We start from the raw sequence: 18,228 nt of genomic DNA, 5'->3' as shown, positions 1-18,228 counted from the left end.
CTATTTTTCTAATTTAAACCTAACTTTTATTTCTTTGTATTGCTGTATCTTCCTGTCCATATGGAAGATCTATGACTGCATTTCTTAGTCCCTCTTTATTGTTTTAATGTTGTCTTCTTTTACCTAAAAACATCTCTTAACCCTGTTTTAAGGTTTTTTTTTTTTTAAAAATCTTGCTTTGTTTTTTTGATATCCCTATCTGGGTTGACTTCTGATTGCTCTGCCCAGTGTTCTATTCTTGGGTTGATACCCGATATTAATGATTTTCTAACCAAAGAACTCCCTTTAGTATTTCTTGTAGTTTTGGTTTGGTTTTTATGAATTCCCTAAACTTCTGTTTATCTGGAAATGTCCTAAGCTCACCTTCATAGTTAAGAGACAGTTTTGCTGGATATATGAATCTTGGCTGGCAATTTTTTCCTTCTATTTCTTAAATAAGTCATCCCATTGCCTCCTTGCCTGCATGGTTTCTGCTGAGTAGTCTGAGTTTATTCTTATTGGCTCTCCTTTGTAGGTGGCTTTTCGTTTATTCCTAGCTGCCCTTAAAATTCTCTCTTTCTTTGGTTTTGGCAGGTTTGATTATAATATGTTTTGGTGACTTTCTTTAAGATCTACCTTATGTGGAGTTCGATGAACATCTTGGATAGATACCTTGTCATCTTTCACTATATCAGGGAAGTTTTCTGCCAAGAAATTTTCAACAATTCTCTCTGTATTTTCTGTTATCCCTCCCTGTTCTGGTACTCCAATCACTCTTAGGTTATTTCTCTTTTAGAGCCCCACATGATTCTTGAGGCTTCTTCATTTTTTAAGATTCTTTTATCTGATTTTCCTTCCAATGTATGAGTGCCAAGTGATTTATCTTCAAATTCAGAAATTCTTCCTTCCACTTGCTCAATTCTGCTCCTCTGACTTTCTATTGAGTAGTCTACTTTTGTAATTTTATTGTTAATCCTCTGAATTTCTGATTGCTGTCTGTCTATGGATTTTTCCAACTTATTAAATTTTTCATTATGTTCCTGAATAATCTTTTTAATTACTTCAATTGCTTTATCTGTGTCTTCCTTGGCTCTTTCTGCATTTTGCCTCATTTCCTTCCTGGTGTCTTGAAGGGTTTTGTGTATTAATCTTTTGTATTCTGCCTCTGGTAATTCCAGGAAGGCACTTTATCTAGAAGATGCCTTGATTCATTGTTTTGAAACCTTGTTGATGTGATCATTGTCTGTTTCTTTATGTGACTTGATATTGACTGTCGTCTCTGAGCCATCTATAAGTTATTGTATTGGTTTATTTTATGTTTGCTTACTGTGTTGTAGCTTCTTGCTTTGTTTTATTTTGATATGCCCAAATGGGTTGCTTGAGTGAGCTAGCTTGATTATTTTCACCTTTGGAGCTCTGATGTCCTGTCCCCAGATGGCTAGAGCTGTATATGAGTCCAGGAGTCCATTCACTTTTCTTGTATGAATTCAGCCCAGGTGTCCAGGTAGCTCATCATCAAGTGTGTGGTACTGGCTCTGTGCTACAGCCTTGGAGGGGGAGGGGTGATTGGTGTAGGTACCGGTATCTGGTTGCAGCAGGGTTCACACTCTGAACGAGGCAGGGGGCTGAGAATCATCCCTCATGTGTCTCTGAGGAAAGTGTGCCACTGACCCCTAGAGCATACAGGTGGGTGGGTTCTACAGATGGACCATGGGCACCCAATGTTTTTGTTTATAAGGACTGGAAGGTACCAGTTATCTTTGGACCCCTGTTGCAGGTGGCTTGGTGACCTGAGTGGAGCTACTAGTCCTTAGGCCCCTGATGTGGGTAGGTGAGAACCCTGTTTAATAAGTAAAGCAATGTGAAATATCAAATACCCACCTCTCCGCTGCACAGCTGGTGTCAGCCAACAAGGGCTTATTCTCCTGAAATAGGCCCACACAGGTCCATACAGAGGGGAAAAGTACTCAAAGTCCATGGACTGTTTATGCATGAACAGGAGCTGCTTCTGTCCTGAGCTCCCCTGGTTATTGGAGATACCAAATTATCTTTTCCCCCAATTGTAAATATTTTTCCTTCTCCAAGGCCAGGAGGATGGCTGTAGGCGCTCAACAAGGCCTATCTTAAGCCTAGGGAATTCAGCCGCTGAAGCCAGCTTGGGAATACAGGGGTAGGCGCTGTAAGGTATATGTGAGTACTTAGCATTTGCTGAGAGCACTGTTCTTCTCTGGTTCTGGAGGTGTGAGTAGGCTGTGTGGCTGGCTGCTTCTCCCTGAGGAAACTGCGGCCGAACGCTAGTACCACCCTGCCACCGCTGCTCCGGGAATGGTGCCTGAGGGCTCCCCACGATTCAGGTCCGGTAACTCCTCTCCACTTCTGAATCATCTCTTCCTCCCCCTGCCCCCTCAGTTCGTTTTCTAAGCTTGCCTTTGATGCTCAGGGCTCGTAGCTTGGCATAAATATACTCATTTCACTTGTTTTTTCTGGTCCTTGTTGTAAAGAGGGCTCACCGGAAGCATCTGTCTATTCCGCCATCTTGATTCCGCTGTTCACAAGTCTTTATTTTTAATGTGTATTTTAATAATATTTGTTCTTCTTATTGTCTTGGCCACTAATTTTGTTCTCAGTAAACAAATTCTTTCTGACAGATTTTTAAAATTATTTAGTTTTAACTGCCATGTATTTTTGTTTTAGAGTGTCCTTTCTCCCCCTCCCTCTAGAATAGGTCTTCTTTGAAAACACATTAGTATTTTTTGAAATTACAAACAATGCTACTTCACTGGGAGCTTGCTTTCGAATTTCACCTCTTTCCTTTGTTTTATTTTGCTTTAGGTGAAGGTTTACAGCTTAAATTAACTTCCCATTCAAAAATATATACACTTATTGTTTTGTGACATTTGTTGCAATCCCCACAATGTGTCAGCACACTCCCCCTTTCCAGTCCAGGTTCCCTGTGTCCATTTGACCAGTTCCTGTCCCTTCCTGCCTTCTCATCCTGCTTTTGGACAGGAGCTACCCGTTTGGTCTCGTATATCTGATTGAACTAAGAACTACTTTCCTCAAGTGTATTATTTTTTGTTTTATAGTCCTGTCTAATCTTTGTCTGAAGAGTAGGCTTCAGAAATGGCTTCAGTTCTGGGTTAACATGCATCCAGGGGCCATAGTTGCAGGGTTTCCTCCAATCTCTGTCAGACCATTAAGTCTGACCTTTTTACGTGAATTTCAATTCTGTTTTATATTTTTCTTCTGCTCTGTCCAGGACTCTCTGTTGTGATCCCTGTCAGGGTGGTTTTGGGTGGTGGCTGGGCACTATCTAGTTCTTCTGGTGTCTGGCTGGTGGAGTCTCTGGTTCATTTGACCCTTTAGTCCTTTGAGTTAGTATTTTCCTTGTGTCTTTGGTTTTCTTCATTGTCCTTTGCTCCGAGTGGGATGGGACCAATTGATGTATCTTAGATGGCTGCTTGTAAGCTTTTAAGACCCCAGACGCCACTCACCAAAGCAGAATGTAGAATGTTTTCTTAATAAACTATGTTATGCCAGTTGACCTAGATGTCCTCTGAAACTATGGTCCCCAGGGCCCAACTCCAGCTACTCTGTACCTCAAAGTGTTTGGATGTGTCCAGGAAGCTTCTTTGCTTTTCTCTGGTCCAGTTGTGGTGACTTTCCTTGTATTGTGTGTTGTCCTTCCCTTGACCAAAGTTGATCCTTGTCTACTATCTGGTTAGTGATTTTCCCTTCTTTTCTCTCTTACCCTCATAATAATCAAAAAAATATTTTTGTGTGTGTGTGTGTTTAAATCTTTTTTTGAGTTCTTATAATAGTGGTCTCATATCATATTTTTCCTTTTGTGATTGACTTTTTTCACTCAGCATAATGCCCTCCAGATTCATCCATGTTGTGCACTATTTCACGGATTCATCTTTGTTCTTTATCGTTGCCTAGTATTTCATTGTGCGTGTGTGCCATAGTTTGTTTATCCATTCATCCGTTGATGGGCACTTAGATTGTTTCCATATTTTAGCTATTGCGAATAGTGCTACAATGAACATGGGTATGCATATATCTATTTGTGTGATGGCCCTTATTTCTCTTGGGTATATTCCTAGGACTGGGATTGCTGGATTGTGTGGTATTTCTATTTCTAGCTTTTTAAGGCAGCACCATATCATTTTCCAAAGTGGTTGTACCATTTTACATTCCCACCAGCAGTACCTAAGATTCCAGCCTCTCAACAACCTCTCACAGATTTGGTATTTTGTGTTTTTTGGATTAGTGCCAGCCTTGTTGGGGTAAGATGGTGTCTCATTGTAGTTTTGATTTGCATTTTTCTAATGGCTAATGATCATGAGCATTTCCCCATGTGTCTGTTAGCTGCCCAAATATCTTCTTTGGTGAAGCGTCTGTTCATGTCCTTTGCCCGTTTTTAAATTGGATTATTTATCCTTTTGTTGTTGAGTTGTTGCAGTATCTTGTAGATTTTAGAGGTTAGGCCCTTGAAGAATATGTTATAGTCAGAAATTTTTCCTAGTCTGTGGGTTCTCTTTTTACTTTTTTGGTGAAGTCTTTTGTTTTCTTGATTTCCTTTTTGAAGTTCTCTTTCTTGGTGTATAGGAATCCAATTGATTTTTGTATGTTGATCTTGTATTCTGCTACTTTGCTGCATCTTTCTATTAGTTCTAGTAGTTTTCTTGTGGAATCTTCGAGATTCTGTATGTATAGTATCCTATCATGTGTGGATAGGAATAGTTTTACATCTTCCTTTCCAATTTGGATGCCCTGTATTTCTTTTTCTTGTCTTAGTGTTCTAGCTAGGAGATCCAGCACAATGTTAAATAAAACCAAACCAAACCCATTGCCGTTGAGTCAATTCCGACCCTAGCAACCCTGTAGGACACTCTAGCTCTTAAACACTGTGCCTCCAGGGTTGGTAAAGGCATAGTTGTCTTATTCCCATTCTCAGTGGGAATTCTTTGAGCCTCCATTGGGAATGATGTTAGCTTTGGTTTTGATTAGATGCTATCTGTTATGTTGAGGAATTTCCTTTCTCTTTCTATTTTACTGAGTGTTTTTAATCAGGAATGGATGTTGAACTTTATCAAATGCCTTTTCTGCATCAATTGAGATGATCATATGATTCTTTTTATTTGTTTAATCTATGTAGTGAATTACATTGATTTTCTAATGTTGATCCATTGTCACTTACCTGGTGTGAGTCCCACTTGGTCGTGGTGTATTATTTTTTTGATATGATGGTGAATTCTGTTGGCTGGAATTTTGCTAAGATTTTTTATATCTATATTCATAAGAGATACTGGGCTGTAATTTTTTTTGTGGTATCTTTGCCTTACTTAGGTATCAGTGTTATTCTGGATTCATAGAATGAATTCAGGGGTAGTCTTTCCACTTCTACGCTCTGAAATAGTTTGAGTAGTACTGGCGTGAGCTCTTCTCTTAATGTTTGATAGAATTCTCCCTTGAAGCTGCCTGGGCTTCTTTTTGTTGGGAGTTTTTTTCTTACCCCTTCAATCTCTTCTCTTGTTATGGGTCGGTTCAGATTTTCTATCTCAATTTGTGTTAGTTTAGGTAGGTAGTGTGTTTTTAGAAATTTGTGTATTTCCTCTGGGTTCTCAAATTTGTTGGAGTACATTTTTTCATAGTATACTGTTATGATCCTTTTTATTTCAGCTGGGTCTTTTGTAATATCCCCCATCTCGTTTCTTATTTGAATTATTTGCTTCCTCTCCTGTTTTTCTTTTGACAGTTTGGCTAATGGTTTGTCGATTTGTTTATCTTTTCAAAGAACCGACTTTTGGTCTTGTTGGTTCTTTTGTTTTTCTGTTCTCTATTTCATTTATTTCTGCTGTAATCTATTATATCCTTTCTTCTGGTGGCTTTGGGCTTCTTTTGCTGTTCTGTTTCTCCTTGTTAGAGTTGTAGGGCTATGGTTTTGATTTTGGCCCATTCTTCTTTTTTGCTGTGTGTGTTTATCACTATTAATTGACTTGTGAGCACTACCTTTGCTGTGTCTCAACGGTTTTGGTATGATGTGTTGTCATTCTCATTTGATTCTAGGAATTTTTTATTCCCTCTTTGATTTTTTCTATTACTCAGTTGTTTATAAGCAAGGTATTATTCAGTTTCCATGTATTTGATTTTTTTATCCTTGCTCTTCCTGTTGATTTCTACTTTTTTGACTTTGTGATCAGAGAGAATGCTTTGTATTATTTCAATGTTTTGGATTTTATTGAGGGTTATTTTATGGCCTAAAGCATGGTCTATTCTGGAGAGTGTTCCATGTGCTTTGGAAAAGAGTGTATACTTTGGTACTGTTGGGAGTTTGTTCTACATACTTTTCTGAGGCCCAGTTGTTCAATTTTGGTCTTTAGAACTTCCGGACCTCTGTTGAGTTTCTTTGCGGATGTTCTGTCATTTACCAAGAGTGATGTGTTAAAGTCTGCTGCTACTATTGTGGAACTGCCTACTTCTCTTTTAGAGTATATTTTATGTACTTTGGGACCCTGTTTTTGGGTGTATAGATGTTTTTACAGTTATACCTTCTTGATGAATTGTCCCTTTACTCATTATATAATGTCCTTCTTTGTCTTTTATGTTTGAATTTGCCTTAAATCCTGTTTTATGTGAGATTAGTATTGCACTCCTGCCCTTTTACAGTTACCATTTGTTTGTTATATTTTTTCCAGCCTTTCATTTTTAACAAATTTATATCTTTGTGTTTAAGATGTGTTTCTTGTAGACAGCATTTTGGTAGGTCATTTTTTTTTTAAAATCCATTCCGCCACACTCTGTCTCTTTATAGGTGGTTTTAAACTATTTACATTTAGTATGAATATTGATAGGTGTGAGTTTATTGCTGTCATATCATTGTGCTTTTTCTTTTTCTGATATTTTCTTTGTTCCTTTTACTCCCCTGTGCTGAGTTCCTTTTGTTTGTGGATTTTCTTTTCTTTCTTTATTGTAGATTGTGTGTTTACTGAGTCTTTATGTTTTTCTTCTTTTTTATTCTGATTGGTAGGTTTGTAAACTTCTTTTGTGGTTACCTTAAATTTTCCCCTTATTTTCCTAAGTTTAACCAGTCTTTTATTTTTTGATATCGCCTTGACTTCCTCTCCATTTGAAAGTTCTATACCCACACAGTTCATTCCCCCTTTTATTATTTTGACATTGTCTCCATTTACAGATTGACGTCTCTGTTTCCCTGTTTTAAGTCTTTCAGCTTTGTTTTATTCTTGAGAGTTCTTTATCTAGGTTGGTGCCAGCTAATGCTCTCCTGTGTCTTAGACTTGGTGTTGTTCGTTCTCTAACTGAAAGGCTCGGTTTAATATTTCTTGTAAGTTTGGTTTGTTTTTTGTGAATTCCCTTAATTTCTGTTTATCTGGAAATGTCCTAATTTCACCATTGTATTTGAGAGAGAGTTTTGCAGGATATATTATTCTTGTTTGGCAGTTTTTTCTTTGAGAGTTTTATATATGTCATTCCACTGCCTTCTTGCTTGTTTCTAATAAGTAATCAGAGTTTAGTCTTACTGGTTTCCTTTTGTAAGTGACTTTTCATTTTTCTGGAGCTACTCTCAGGGTTCTTTCTTTATCTTTGTTTTTGGCAAGTGTGATTATGATGTGTGTTGGTGAATTTTCTTCTCTGTTCTAGCCTATATGGTGTTCTTTGAGCTTCTTGGATGGTCAGCTTTTCATCTTTCATGATATTTGGGAAGATTTCTGCCTCAAATCTTCAACAATCTTCTCTGTGTTTTCCATTTTATCCTCCTGTTCTGGAAATCTGATCATGTGCAAATTTTTGCTTTTGATTGTGTGTCTCATAATTCTTAGGCTTTCTTCATTTTTTTTCTCTGATTTTCCTCAAAGTGGCATACATGGATTTGTCTTCAATTTCACTGACCCTGTCTTCCATTGTTTAAAATTTGCTTCTAAAACATTCTGTTGAGCTGTCCATTTCTGCAATTTTGTCATTTACCTTTTGAATTTTTAGTAGCTGTTTTTGTGTGATTTATAACTGTTTATTTATTTTGATGTTTTATTCTGTTATTTATTGAATTCTTCTATTGCTTTATCTGTGTTTTCCTTGATTTTGGCTATGTTTTCGTCTGTGTTTTTCCTTGATCTCTTGAAGATTCCTAAATATTAGTCTTTTGAATTCCATATCTAGTAGTTTCACCAGAGTTTCTTGTACTGAGGGTCATCTGATGCTTTATTTTGGTCATCTGCTGGAGCCCTCTTGTCCTGCTTTTTTAGATATTTTGATATCATCTCCTGTCCCCGAGACATTAAGATATCATTTTCTTTATTTATTGATTGTATGTTCATTTGTTTCATCCTGATTTTTTGTTTTGTTTTGATGTATCAGGGCAAGTAAGCCAGGTGTGTTTTGCTGCTTGATTGTCTATGGGCACAATAGTGCTCACCACTTTGTCCGGATAGGCAGGGCAGCAACAGGCGGGGGAGCCTGCCTGCTGTACACTGGTTTGGCAAGGTAACTGAGGGTGGACCGGGTGGGTGCTATCTGTCTCTTAATGTTGGTCCAGTGATATGGGTGCTTTCCCAGACCCTCACCAGATAGGCGGGGGTCTCAGATGGGGAGTGGTGTGAACTCGCTTCTCACCATTCAGCAGGTGGTCTAGTGCCAGTAGGGGGAGCCGTGCAGGCTAGGTGTGGTGGCTTACCTGAGGACCGTGGGTGCTCTTGCCACAACAGCATGTCGGAGGCCAGTGGGAAGCAGGATTGGCATGCAGGCCTAGATGGGGGGGGGGGGGTGAAAGCAAAGAGAGAAAAAGATGAAAAAAAGTAGCCAGTGTATGGGTGCTGGGTGGGTCTGGGGGCTGGCAGGAAAGGAGGGAGGTGGCATATGAGGCTAGGTGGGAGGTAGAAAGAAAAGAAAGTAAAAGAAAAAAAGAAAAGAAGTGGTGGTACAGTAGGGGTGGGGTGGACCTGGGGCAGTGGTGGAGCAGTGGCTGTCCAGCCACAGCAGAGCTTCAGGGTCTGGACGTGGAGGAGAGGTGGCATATGGCGATAATCTGAGAGAGAAGGAAGAGAGGGGGGAAAAAAACTGGCAGCATGGTGAGGGCCAGCAAGTGCGGGCAAGGAGGACATGAGGGCCATTTGTAGGGAGATGTTGTGAATTGAATTGTGTCCCCCCAAAATATTTGTCAACTTGGCTATGGCATGATTCCCAGTATTGTGTGATTGTCCACTGTTCATCATCTAATGTTATTTTCCTAAGCGTTGTATGTCTTACCTCTATGATGATAACAAGATGGGATTAGTGGCAGTTATGTTAATGAGGCAGGACTCAACCTGCAACATTTATTTGATTGTGTCTTGAGCCAATCTGTTTTGAGATATAAAAGAGAGAAATGAGGAGATTGATGGGGGTACCTCATACCACCAAGAAAGCAGCAGTGGAAGCACAGTCTATCCTTTGGACCCTGGGTTCCTGCATGGGGAAGTTCCTGGACCAAGGGAAGGTTGATGACAAGGGCCTTCTTCCAGAACTAACAGAGAGAGAAAGCCTTCTCCTGGAGCTGACATCCTGAATTTGTACTTTTTGCCTACCAGACTGTGAGAGTATAAACTTCTGTTTGTTGAAGCTATCCACTTGTGGTATTTCTGTTACAGCAGCACTAGATAACTAAGACAGGAGGGGATGTGATGTGTGGAGCTAGGTGGGAGGGAGAAAGAAATGAAAGTGGAGAGAGAAAAACAAAGACCAAAAATAAAAGAAAAAAATGGTGGTGTGGTGGGAACTGGTGGGTGGTGGCAGAGTAGACTTTGGGCAGCTGTGGGCCAATGACTTTCTAGCTGAGGCAGTGAGGCCTAGGCTAGTAGGATGGGGGGGAGGTGGTGTACAGGGTTAGGTGAGAGGAAGAAAGAAAAGGAAGAAAGGGAAACAGAAATGGCAGTGTGGCAGGAGCCAGTGGGTAGGAGTAAGGCAGACCTGGGGAGGCCGTGTGCTGGTGGGTCTCAAGCTGAGTGGTGTGGCTTGGCCTATCAAGAAGAGGCAAAGGCAGTGCATGGTAATAGCTGGGCAGGAGAAAAAAAGGGAGGAAGGGAAAGAGAGAGAAAAATATGGCACTGAGGGAACCAGCTAGTGGGGTGGGGTGGAACCAGGGTTGTGGTGAGCTGGTGCCTGTCTCGTTGGATGGTGCAGTGCGACTCGTAGGGAAGGGGCAGAGGCGGCACATTGGGCTAGGTAGGAGGGAGAAAGAAAAGAAGGGAAGGGAAAGAGAGAGAAAAAAATCGTCTGAGGGAGCAGGGTAGGGGGGTGGGGCAGACTAGGAGTGGTGGCAAGCTGGTGAATCTCTTGCCAAGTGACACAGTACAGCCTGTCAGGAAGGGGCAGAGACAGTGGATGTAGCTAGGTGGGAGAGAGAAAGAAAAGGAAGAAAGGGAAAGAGAAAAAAAATGGCATTGAGGGAGCTGGCCAGTGGAGGCAGGGTGGACCCAGGGTGGCAGTGAACCGTGTCTCTCCGGCTGAGCTGCTGTGACCCATTGGAAAGCAGTGAAGGTAGCGTACAGGGCAGAAGGGTGAAGGGGATGAAGCATGTTTCTCTGGTTACCAGTTGCTCTGTCTCCTTTTGGGAGCTCTGTGAAGTTGCCTTCCTGTACTCCGTGTCTCAGGCCGTTGCTGACTGTGCTCCAAGATGGCAAAGCTCCAAAGATAGCCTTAGCTGGCAGGGGAACTCCACTCTGTAGCTCTCCTCATTCTCTGTTGTCTGTAAGATTCTTCTTCGATTCAGTTCTTGATCTAGTTCTTTATCCCTTCCTTTGATGCTCAGGGCTCCAGGATTGACGTTTATATCTGTTTTACTTAGTTTTCTGGGTCTTTGCTGCAGAGGGGTGGCATGGTGCTTCTGTTTATAGTGCTGTGCTGGCTCCCTTATTATTTTTTTAAAAATTTGTTTTTCATTTAAGATGTAAGTAATACGTTTTCAGCTTCTTTAGTTAACAGCAATATTGCATTTTCCATGTTAAATCAGTGCTGGCTTTACTGTTTATCGCTGTTCCTTTTTATTTTTCCTTATATTAAAATTTTTATGCTGATTCAGGCATTGTTTAATTAGGATACTTTCAGATTATTTCCTTCAGAGAGAATACATGGCTGACATGCTTTCTGAACCTGTGCATATCTGAAAATGCTCCTTTTGTTATTACATTTGAGTAGCACCCTGGGAGTTTGTAGTATTTGTGACTTATATTTCTTAGTATTTCCTTAATTTTTAACTCCCCCCACAGATTTTTTTTATTCTTTGGCAAGTCTATGATTTAGTCTTAATTCACTTTTTTTTTTTCTTCTGGCTCTAGCCTCTATATCATGCTGTTTTTGTATATTTATTCCTAGATCTTTATTTTGATGCATATTTTAACAATATTTGTTCTCTTTATTGACTAGGCCACTAATTCTGTTCTCAGCAAACAAATTCTCTAACACATTTATTAAATTATTAAATTTTAACTGCCATGTATTTTGTTATAGTATTTTTTAAAAAAAAATTTTCTTTTTATAAGTATCCTTTGAAAGCTTATTAACTTTTTTTAAAATTATATTTGCTCTCCTCAAATAATGCTACTTCATTAGGAGCTAGCTTTCACTTTTTGCCTGTTTTTTTTTGTTGTTGTTATTTTTCACTAAGTAGGATTTTATTTTTCTTTGAATGACCATTTATTATTATTATTATTACTTCAGTAATGAAGATAGACTTTTGTTGTTTCATGTAGAAGTGCAAAAGTATCAACTTTTGAGAGCAAGGGTGAATAAATTGCAAACTAAAGTGTTAATTATTAACTAAAATTGTCATGATACCTGTTAGGTTTTTTAGCTATTCTTCTTTTTTTCTGATAACTGCTCCTACATTCCCATTCCCACCACCTTCATTTGCATGCATACAGTTATTAAAATGTGACTATGCCCTTGTGCCAGATTCATTATCCAGTAATTTGTACCTAAATCAACCCAGGTCTTTGAAATGCCTCCTTATGTTTAGAATCCTTGGAAAACTCAATATCTGTACATAAATAACTGTGGCAGTGTACATAATAATCGCTATCTTCCCGATAAGAGGATTATACTTCCACATCATGTTTGTCTCATGTTTGTCTATGGAAATTGTTTGGCTAATGGAATTTGAACAAAACTGTAGTATCCTTCTTTTGAAGAAAAGCTTTAAGAAGTATTGTGTGCTTCTACAATTACTTTTCTCCTCCTACTGCAAGAAAGACTTGATCCAGGGAAAGACCATGTCTTTTACTAGGTTCTGGAATGAAGGTGAAACTTAGTAAGCTGGTGAAGAATGTCCATTGTTGTTTTAAAGCACTGAGGTTTTGGGGGTTGTTTTTAACTGGGCATAACTTCATGATAAGTTAATTAATATAAAATTCATTTTTTATTCTTATCAGTCCATTGTTACTTATAATACCAAATATTAACTAACATATTAATTATAGGATGAAGTTTTCTTGATGGTTGAATCTAAAAAAAGAAAACTTGGTTGTGTGAACCTGGAAGCCCTGGCTTTTGCTCTGCATAAATCTGTGTATGTCAGTTGAATTGATTTGAATTCATTGCAGTGCCCATACAGGATTCTGGTTAACTGGTTATGATTTCTTCTTATGTACATAATTTGTTTTCAGAAAGAAAGTTGGATTTTGAAGAATTAAGTACATTTAATTTCTAGATGTTTGAGCTTGTAAAGTTGAAAATAAATTCCCGTTTAATCTCACTATTGTGAAAGTAAATTTATTCATGATATCGTTACAGTGAAGTATTGTTATTTTGTTGACTAGGTCATTTTTAGATCCTCATTTCTTGGTGTATTCATATAACAAATCAGGAGCATTGCAATCACGTTCTTCATTTTTAAAGGTAAGTTTTGGTTTATGCTTTGTGTATTTGCAAATTTGATGTGGAATGATAAAGAATTCTTCTTTGTACTGCCAGAATTATTGGGAAACAGATTATAAACTCAAACACGGTATAGCTGTTTCTATGAGGGCACAGTGAATAGAGCAACCACTTTTTAAATCTGAACTTAGGAATCACTTATCCACAAGGACATTTAAACGATGCTAGAAGTATTAGTAGTTGTTCGATGGGGGGAAAAAAAACATGTGGGAAAGGGACTAAGATGACATACTGAGAAGTTTTAATTGGTATACCACAGGACCTGACCAGTGAAGGTAATGGCAGAAATTACTTTATAGAAAGACCACAGGGACATGGTGAGAGTGAAGAAGTAAAAACAGATTGGGCCTAGATTCTAAATATATGAAACATAGGAATTTGAATTATATCCAAAAGTCAAATGGGCCTCCAGAATTTTTCTTCAAAGTATATGACAAAGTGTTAGTCTGTATTTATTTTGCCAGAACAGATAACTGAGAAGAAACCAATGCAAGGCGATTGGTCAGATTTTGTTGCTACATTGCAATTGAGAAATGATGGAATTAAGAAGCGGGATTACTGGTAGTTTTATCTTTTTGAGAAATTGCCCATTTTCCACAATGGCTTATTCCATTTTGCATTCCCACCATCAGTGGATGAGGGTTCCCATTTCTCTACGTTCTTGCCAACATTTGTTATTTTGTTTTTGTTTTTTATTGGTGAAAACGATCAACTGCTAAGTGAAAGGTCAGAGGTTCAAAACACCAGTGACTATGTGGGAAAAAATGTAACAGTCTTCTTCTATGGAGATTTACAGCCTTGGAAACCTGTGGGGTCACTATGTGTCAGAATCTACTCAAAAGCAGGGAGTTTTTGGGTTGACTAATAATGTTGAACATCTTTTCATGTGCTTGTTGGGCTATTTGTATATCTTTTTGGTGAAATGTCTGTTCAAATCCTTTGCCCATTTTTTGATTGGGTTGTCTTTTTTTTGTTTAACTATAATCTCTGGAGTCCCTGGAAGTAAAATTGTTTAATGTGCTAGGCTGCTAACTGAAAGGTTGGAGGTTCGAGTCCACCCAGAGATACTTCAGAAAAAGGCCTGACAATATATTTCCAGAAAATCAGCAATCTAAAAACCCCGTGGGGCGCAGTTCTAGTCTGACACACATGGGGTCACCATGAGTTGGAATCAACTGAGTGCAACTTGTATAATTGCTGGGTCATATGATAAGTGTATGCTTAGATTTTTGAGAGATGTGGTTGTACCATTACATGAAAGATCCAATTTCTCTGCATCCTTGCCATTTGATATTATCACTATTCATGGTTATTCATAGGCAGAAGGGGATGAAGAAGAAGATATTGCAGACAGAAGACAAGAAAATGGAGTAACTTATGAATAATGTTATGGTGATGGCCAAATCTGAATGTCTTTTGATATATGAAGTATAAAGATAAAACTGAGGATAGTAATTTTAAAGTATTTATGAATCTATCTTCATATACTTTTTTTTCAGGATCATTGCTTTTACCGAGGATATGCTGCAGAAGTTCTAAACTCAGTTGCGACACTTAACACCTGTTCTGGTCTCAGGTAACGGTGTTTTTCAGTGATGTATCATGAATGAAGATACTGTATGACCCTTAATTTTCAGAAATTTCTTAAATAGTAGAGTAAAGGCAAAGTGAATACAAACTTTAATTTTGTTTCTTCTCATATTCTTTTTTTTTTCTTTCCTACTCTTCTCTAATCAGTCGTCTTCTTTGTTTCTGTTCCAGGCTTGCAATTTATAAATTTACCCAGAAAAAACTCACAATAGCATAAAAATATTCACATTGTTGCTGTTGTTAGTTCATTTTTTTTGTTTTGTTTAGGAGAAAATGCTGTTGTTGTTAGGTGCTGTTGAATTGGTACCAACTCATAGTGACCCTATGTACAACAGAATGAAACACTGCTGCCCCTGCACCATCCTCACAATTATCATGTTTGAACCCATTTTTGTAGCCACTGTGTCAGTCCATCTCGTTGAGAGTCTTCCACTTTTTCATTGGCCCTCTACTTTACCAAGCATGATGTCCTTCTCCACGGACTGATCCCTCCTGATAACATGTCCAAAGTATGTAAGATGCAGTCTTACTTCTGAGGAGCATTCTGGTTGTACTTCAACCAGATATACCATTTCAATGATTTCTACATGTACAATTCAATGACATTGATTACATTCCTCACATTGTGCAACCATTCTCTCTAACTTCTTCCAAATTATTTCACCATCATTATTTTCACTGTCCCTTAAGCTTCTCATGTAACCTTTTGATTTGCTGTTGTCAGTTTGATCTCACATAGGTAATTCCCTGAAAGGCCACAATGCTAGAGGCAGAAATACTTTACTAATTTGAGCTGAACTATAGTTCTCTTCAAAGAAGACTTCAGGAAATAGTTTTGGTTTAAAATTTAAAGAGTTTCGCAAAGCAATAGTTTTGGGAGTTCATCCAGTCTCAATGACTCCAGAAATAGAAATATTTTATATAAATTTGATGGTGATATTTGTGGTGTAATTTCTATAAATCATCCAACAGATTAACCTTAGAACCCATATTTCATATTTTCTTCTATTATGGCAGTCATTCAAACAGAAAAAGGGGATACCATGTGTTTTAAAGTCTGGAGAGGTGTGTGTCAGCTTTCAGTATGGATTACACCTCAGCATAAAGAAAACAAGTGTCCTCACAACTGTACCAGTAAGCAACATCATGATAAATGGAGAAAAGATTGAAGTTGTCAAGGATTTCATTTTGCTTGGATCCACAATCAACGCCTATGGAAGCAGCAGTCAAGAAATCAAGCAACGTATTGCATTGGGCAAATCTGCTGTAAAAGACCTCTTTAAAGTGTTAAAAAGCAGAGACATCACCTTGAGGAGTAAGGTGTGCCTGGCCCAAGCCATGGTATTTTCAGTTGCCTCATGTGCAGACGAAAGCTGGTCAGTGAATAAGGAAGACTGAAGAAGAATTGATGCCTTTGAATTATGATGTTGGCAAAGAATGTTGAGTATACCACGGACTGACAAAAGAATGAACAAATCTGTCTTGGAGGAAGTGGAACCGGAATGCTCCTTAGATGCAAGGATGATGATATTACATCTTATATACTTTAGACAGGTTATCAGGAGAGATCAGTCCCTGGAGAAGGATATCATACTTGATAAACTACAGGGTCAGTGAAAAAGAGGAAGACCCTCAACGAGATGCATTGACACAGTGGCTGCAACAATGATCTCAAGTATAACGTCAATCATGAAGGATGGCACAGGATCGGGCAGTATTTCGTTCTGTTGTGTATAGGGCTGCTATGAGTTGGAATTGACTCGATGGCACCTAAAGACAACCAGAACAATAGCATTATTTAGTATTCGTGGTTCTAGTGTGGCTAAGAAATGTGAATCTTTTACGGAAGAATATGCTTAGCCACACTAGAATCACAACTGCTCCTAAGTGCTGTAATAGAAGAAAGTATGTGGGCTGGAAGTTAATCTATTGGATGATTCTTAGAAATTAGACTTCAAATATCATTACCAAATTTATATAAAATATTTCAATTTAATATTTATTTACCTTTCTCAATGGGAAACATACTGGTTGCCTTTCAATTTCCTTTTTTCATTTAACTTTCAGGGGATTATTGCAGTTGGAGAATGTCAGTTATGGAATTGAACCCTTACAATCTGCAGGTACATATGAGCATATGCTTTATCAAATAAGAAATAAGAAAATCGACTTCTTCCCCTCACAAGGAAATTACCTGATGAAGCCACCTGAGGATCAAGTCAACAGGATTCTTGTGAAATCAGAAGTACGTAACTCTTTTAATAACATCTTTATTTGAATTTTGATAAGTTATTCACCTTGAAATTTTTTCAATTTGAAAAAAATAATTTGAACTAATTTTGACTGTATTAAGGCCTTCTGTTGTAGAATATCTATTTTAAGAATAGTTTCATGTTTATTATCATATTAGAAAAAATACGCTTTCAAAATCAGTAAAATTATAGCAGCATATTTCTTTAACTGCAGTGATTTTGTACATATGTAGGTGCTTGCATTGCCACTAAACTTGCAGTATCACTAATATGTTCCTAAATTTGATTATTACTTTATAATCATTTTCACTTGGCAATAAATTTTCTTTGTAAAAAGGTATTATTTTGGTAGAAAATATGACAATAGAAATAGGTCAAGACTATATGATAGAAATTGTCGCAAACCCCATCATTTAGAGATAATGCTCTTAGAGTTTAGAGTATTTTTTCAGTCCTTTTCCTATTGGTAGATACATTTATTTGTAAATATACGGATGCTTTTTTTCCAATCCTGACCTGATCTTACTCGATTTGAAATTTCCTATTTGCTATTAAGAGTATAATTTGCATTTGTAACTATCATTAAATTGTGCTACATTTATTAGCATTTGCAAATTAAATAACATTGGTTAGCATTTCTAATAGAACAGGAAATATACATCTGTATAAAGAAAAAGTGGAATAGGAATGGGCCACAATTCCATTTTATAAATCTAAGTGTTGTAGAATTTTTAAGTGTTGTAGAATCAGCTGCTATCATGTTTATATATATTATTAAATTTTTTTCTTATGTATGTATAGTCATAAATAAATTTAAAATGTATATATTTCAAAAAATAATGTCATGTTCTGCATAATTGTGTATGGTAATCAATAAATGAACCTCATGAAAGTACTACATTTTTTGAGCAATCCCACATTTACAAATAACTACACCTAAAACTAGACATATTTCCAAATACATACATTCACATATATATATGCTAACTTATGTTTTTAGTTGTTTGTATAACTGATTTGATCACCAGTGGATAAACAAATGTGTGTAAGTCCACACATAGCATGAAAACTGGATCTCACATTAAGAAAAGCAAAACAAAAGAGTAATGAATGACACTTTAATATATGACAAATTTTATCTCACTGTTAATTTGATTTCCATTTATTTATTTTGGCAAAGATGTTGGTAGGAGTACAGGTTCAGAAAACTTCTCTTTCAGAAACTCACAGAAACAATAAAATAGAATCATATGTAGAGATGAAAACTTCATTATTTATTGAAACTAAGAAGTACCCCCAAATTTCATGCTACCCAAACCCCCAAATTTTATGCTAGCTCTGGAAATTATTTGCATGATGCAGGACACTACTGGACACAAGCAAAGACAATATTACAACTGTAATAGAACATTGTCACAGACAGTAAATTGAAAAAAAAAATTTTTTTAAAGGATTTTGTGAATCTTCTTCTGTGGTA

At 37.6% G+C, this 18,228-nt stretch overlaps 1 protein-coding gene across 1 annotated transcript in view; it reads left to right on the top strand.

Annotated features, from left to right (window-relative positions):
• Nucleotides 1-18,228, top strand: part of LOC126065484 (A disintegrin and metallopeptidase domain 3-like) — a 118,009-nt gene that overhangs the window by 32,264 nt on the left and 67,517 nt on the right. The window contains exons 4-6 of the mRNA XM_049865505.1: nt 12,792-12,870; nt 14,409-14,485; nt 16,567-16,744. Of these exons, the coding sequence (XP_049721462.1) occupies nt 12,792-12,870; nt 14,409-14,485; nt 16,567-16,744 (334 nt within the window). The remainder of the gene's footprint in view (nt 1-12,791; nt 12,871-14,408; nt 14,486-16,566; nt 16,745-18,228) is intronic.

The sequence above is a fragment of the Elephas maximus genome, chromosome 22 (genome assembly GCF_024166365.1).
Source record: "Elephas maximus indicus isolate mEleMax1 chromosome 22, mEleMax1 primary haplotype, whole genome shotgun sequence".
NCBI classification, from domain to species: domain Eukaryota; kingdom Metazoa; phylum Chordata; class Mammalia; order Proboscidea; family Elephantidae; genus Elephas; species Elephas maximus.
Note: the sequence above shows the minus strand (reverse complement) of the source record. Positions and strands in the feature narration are given on the sequence as shown.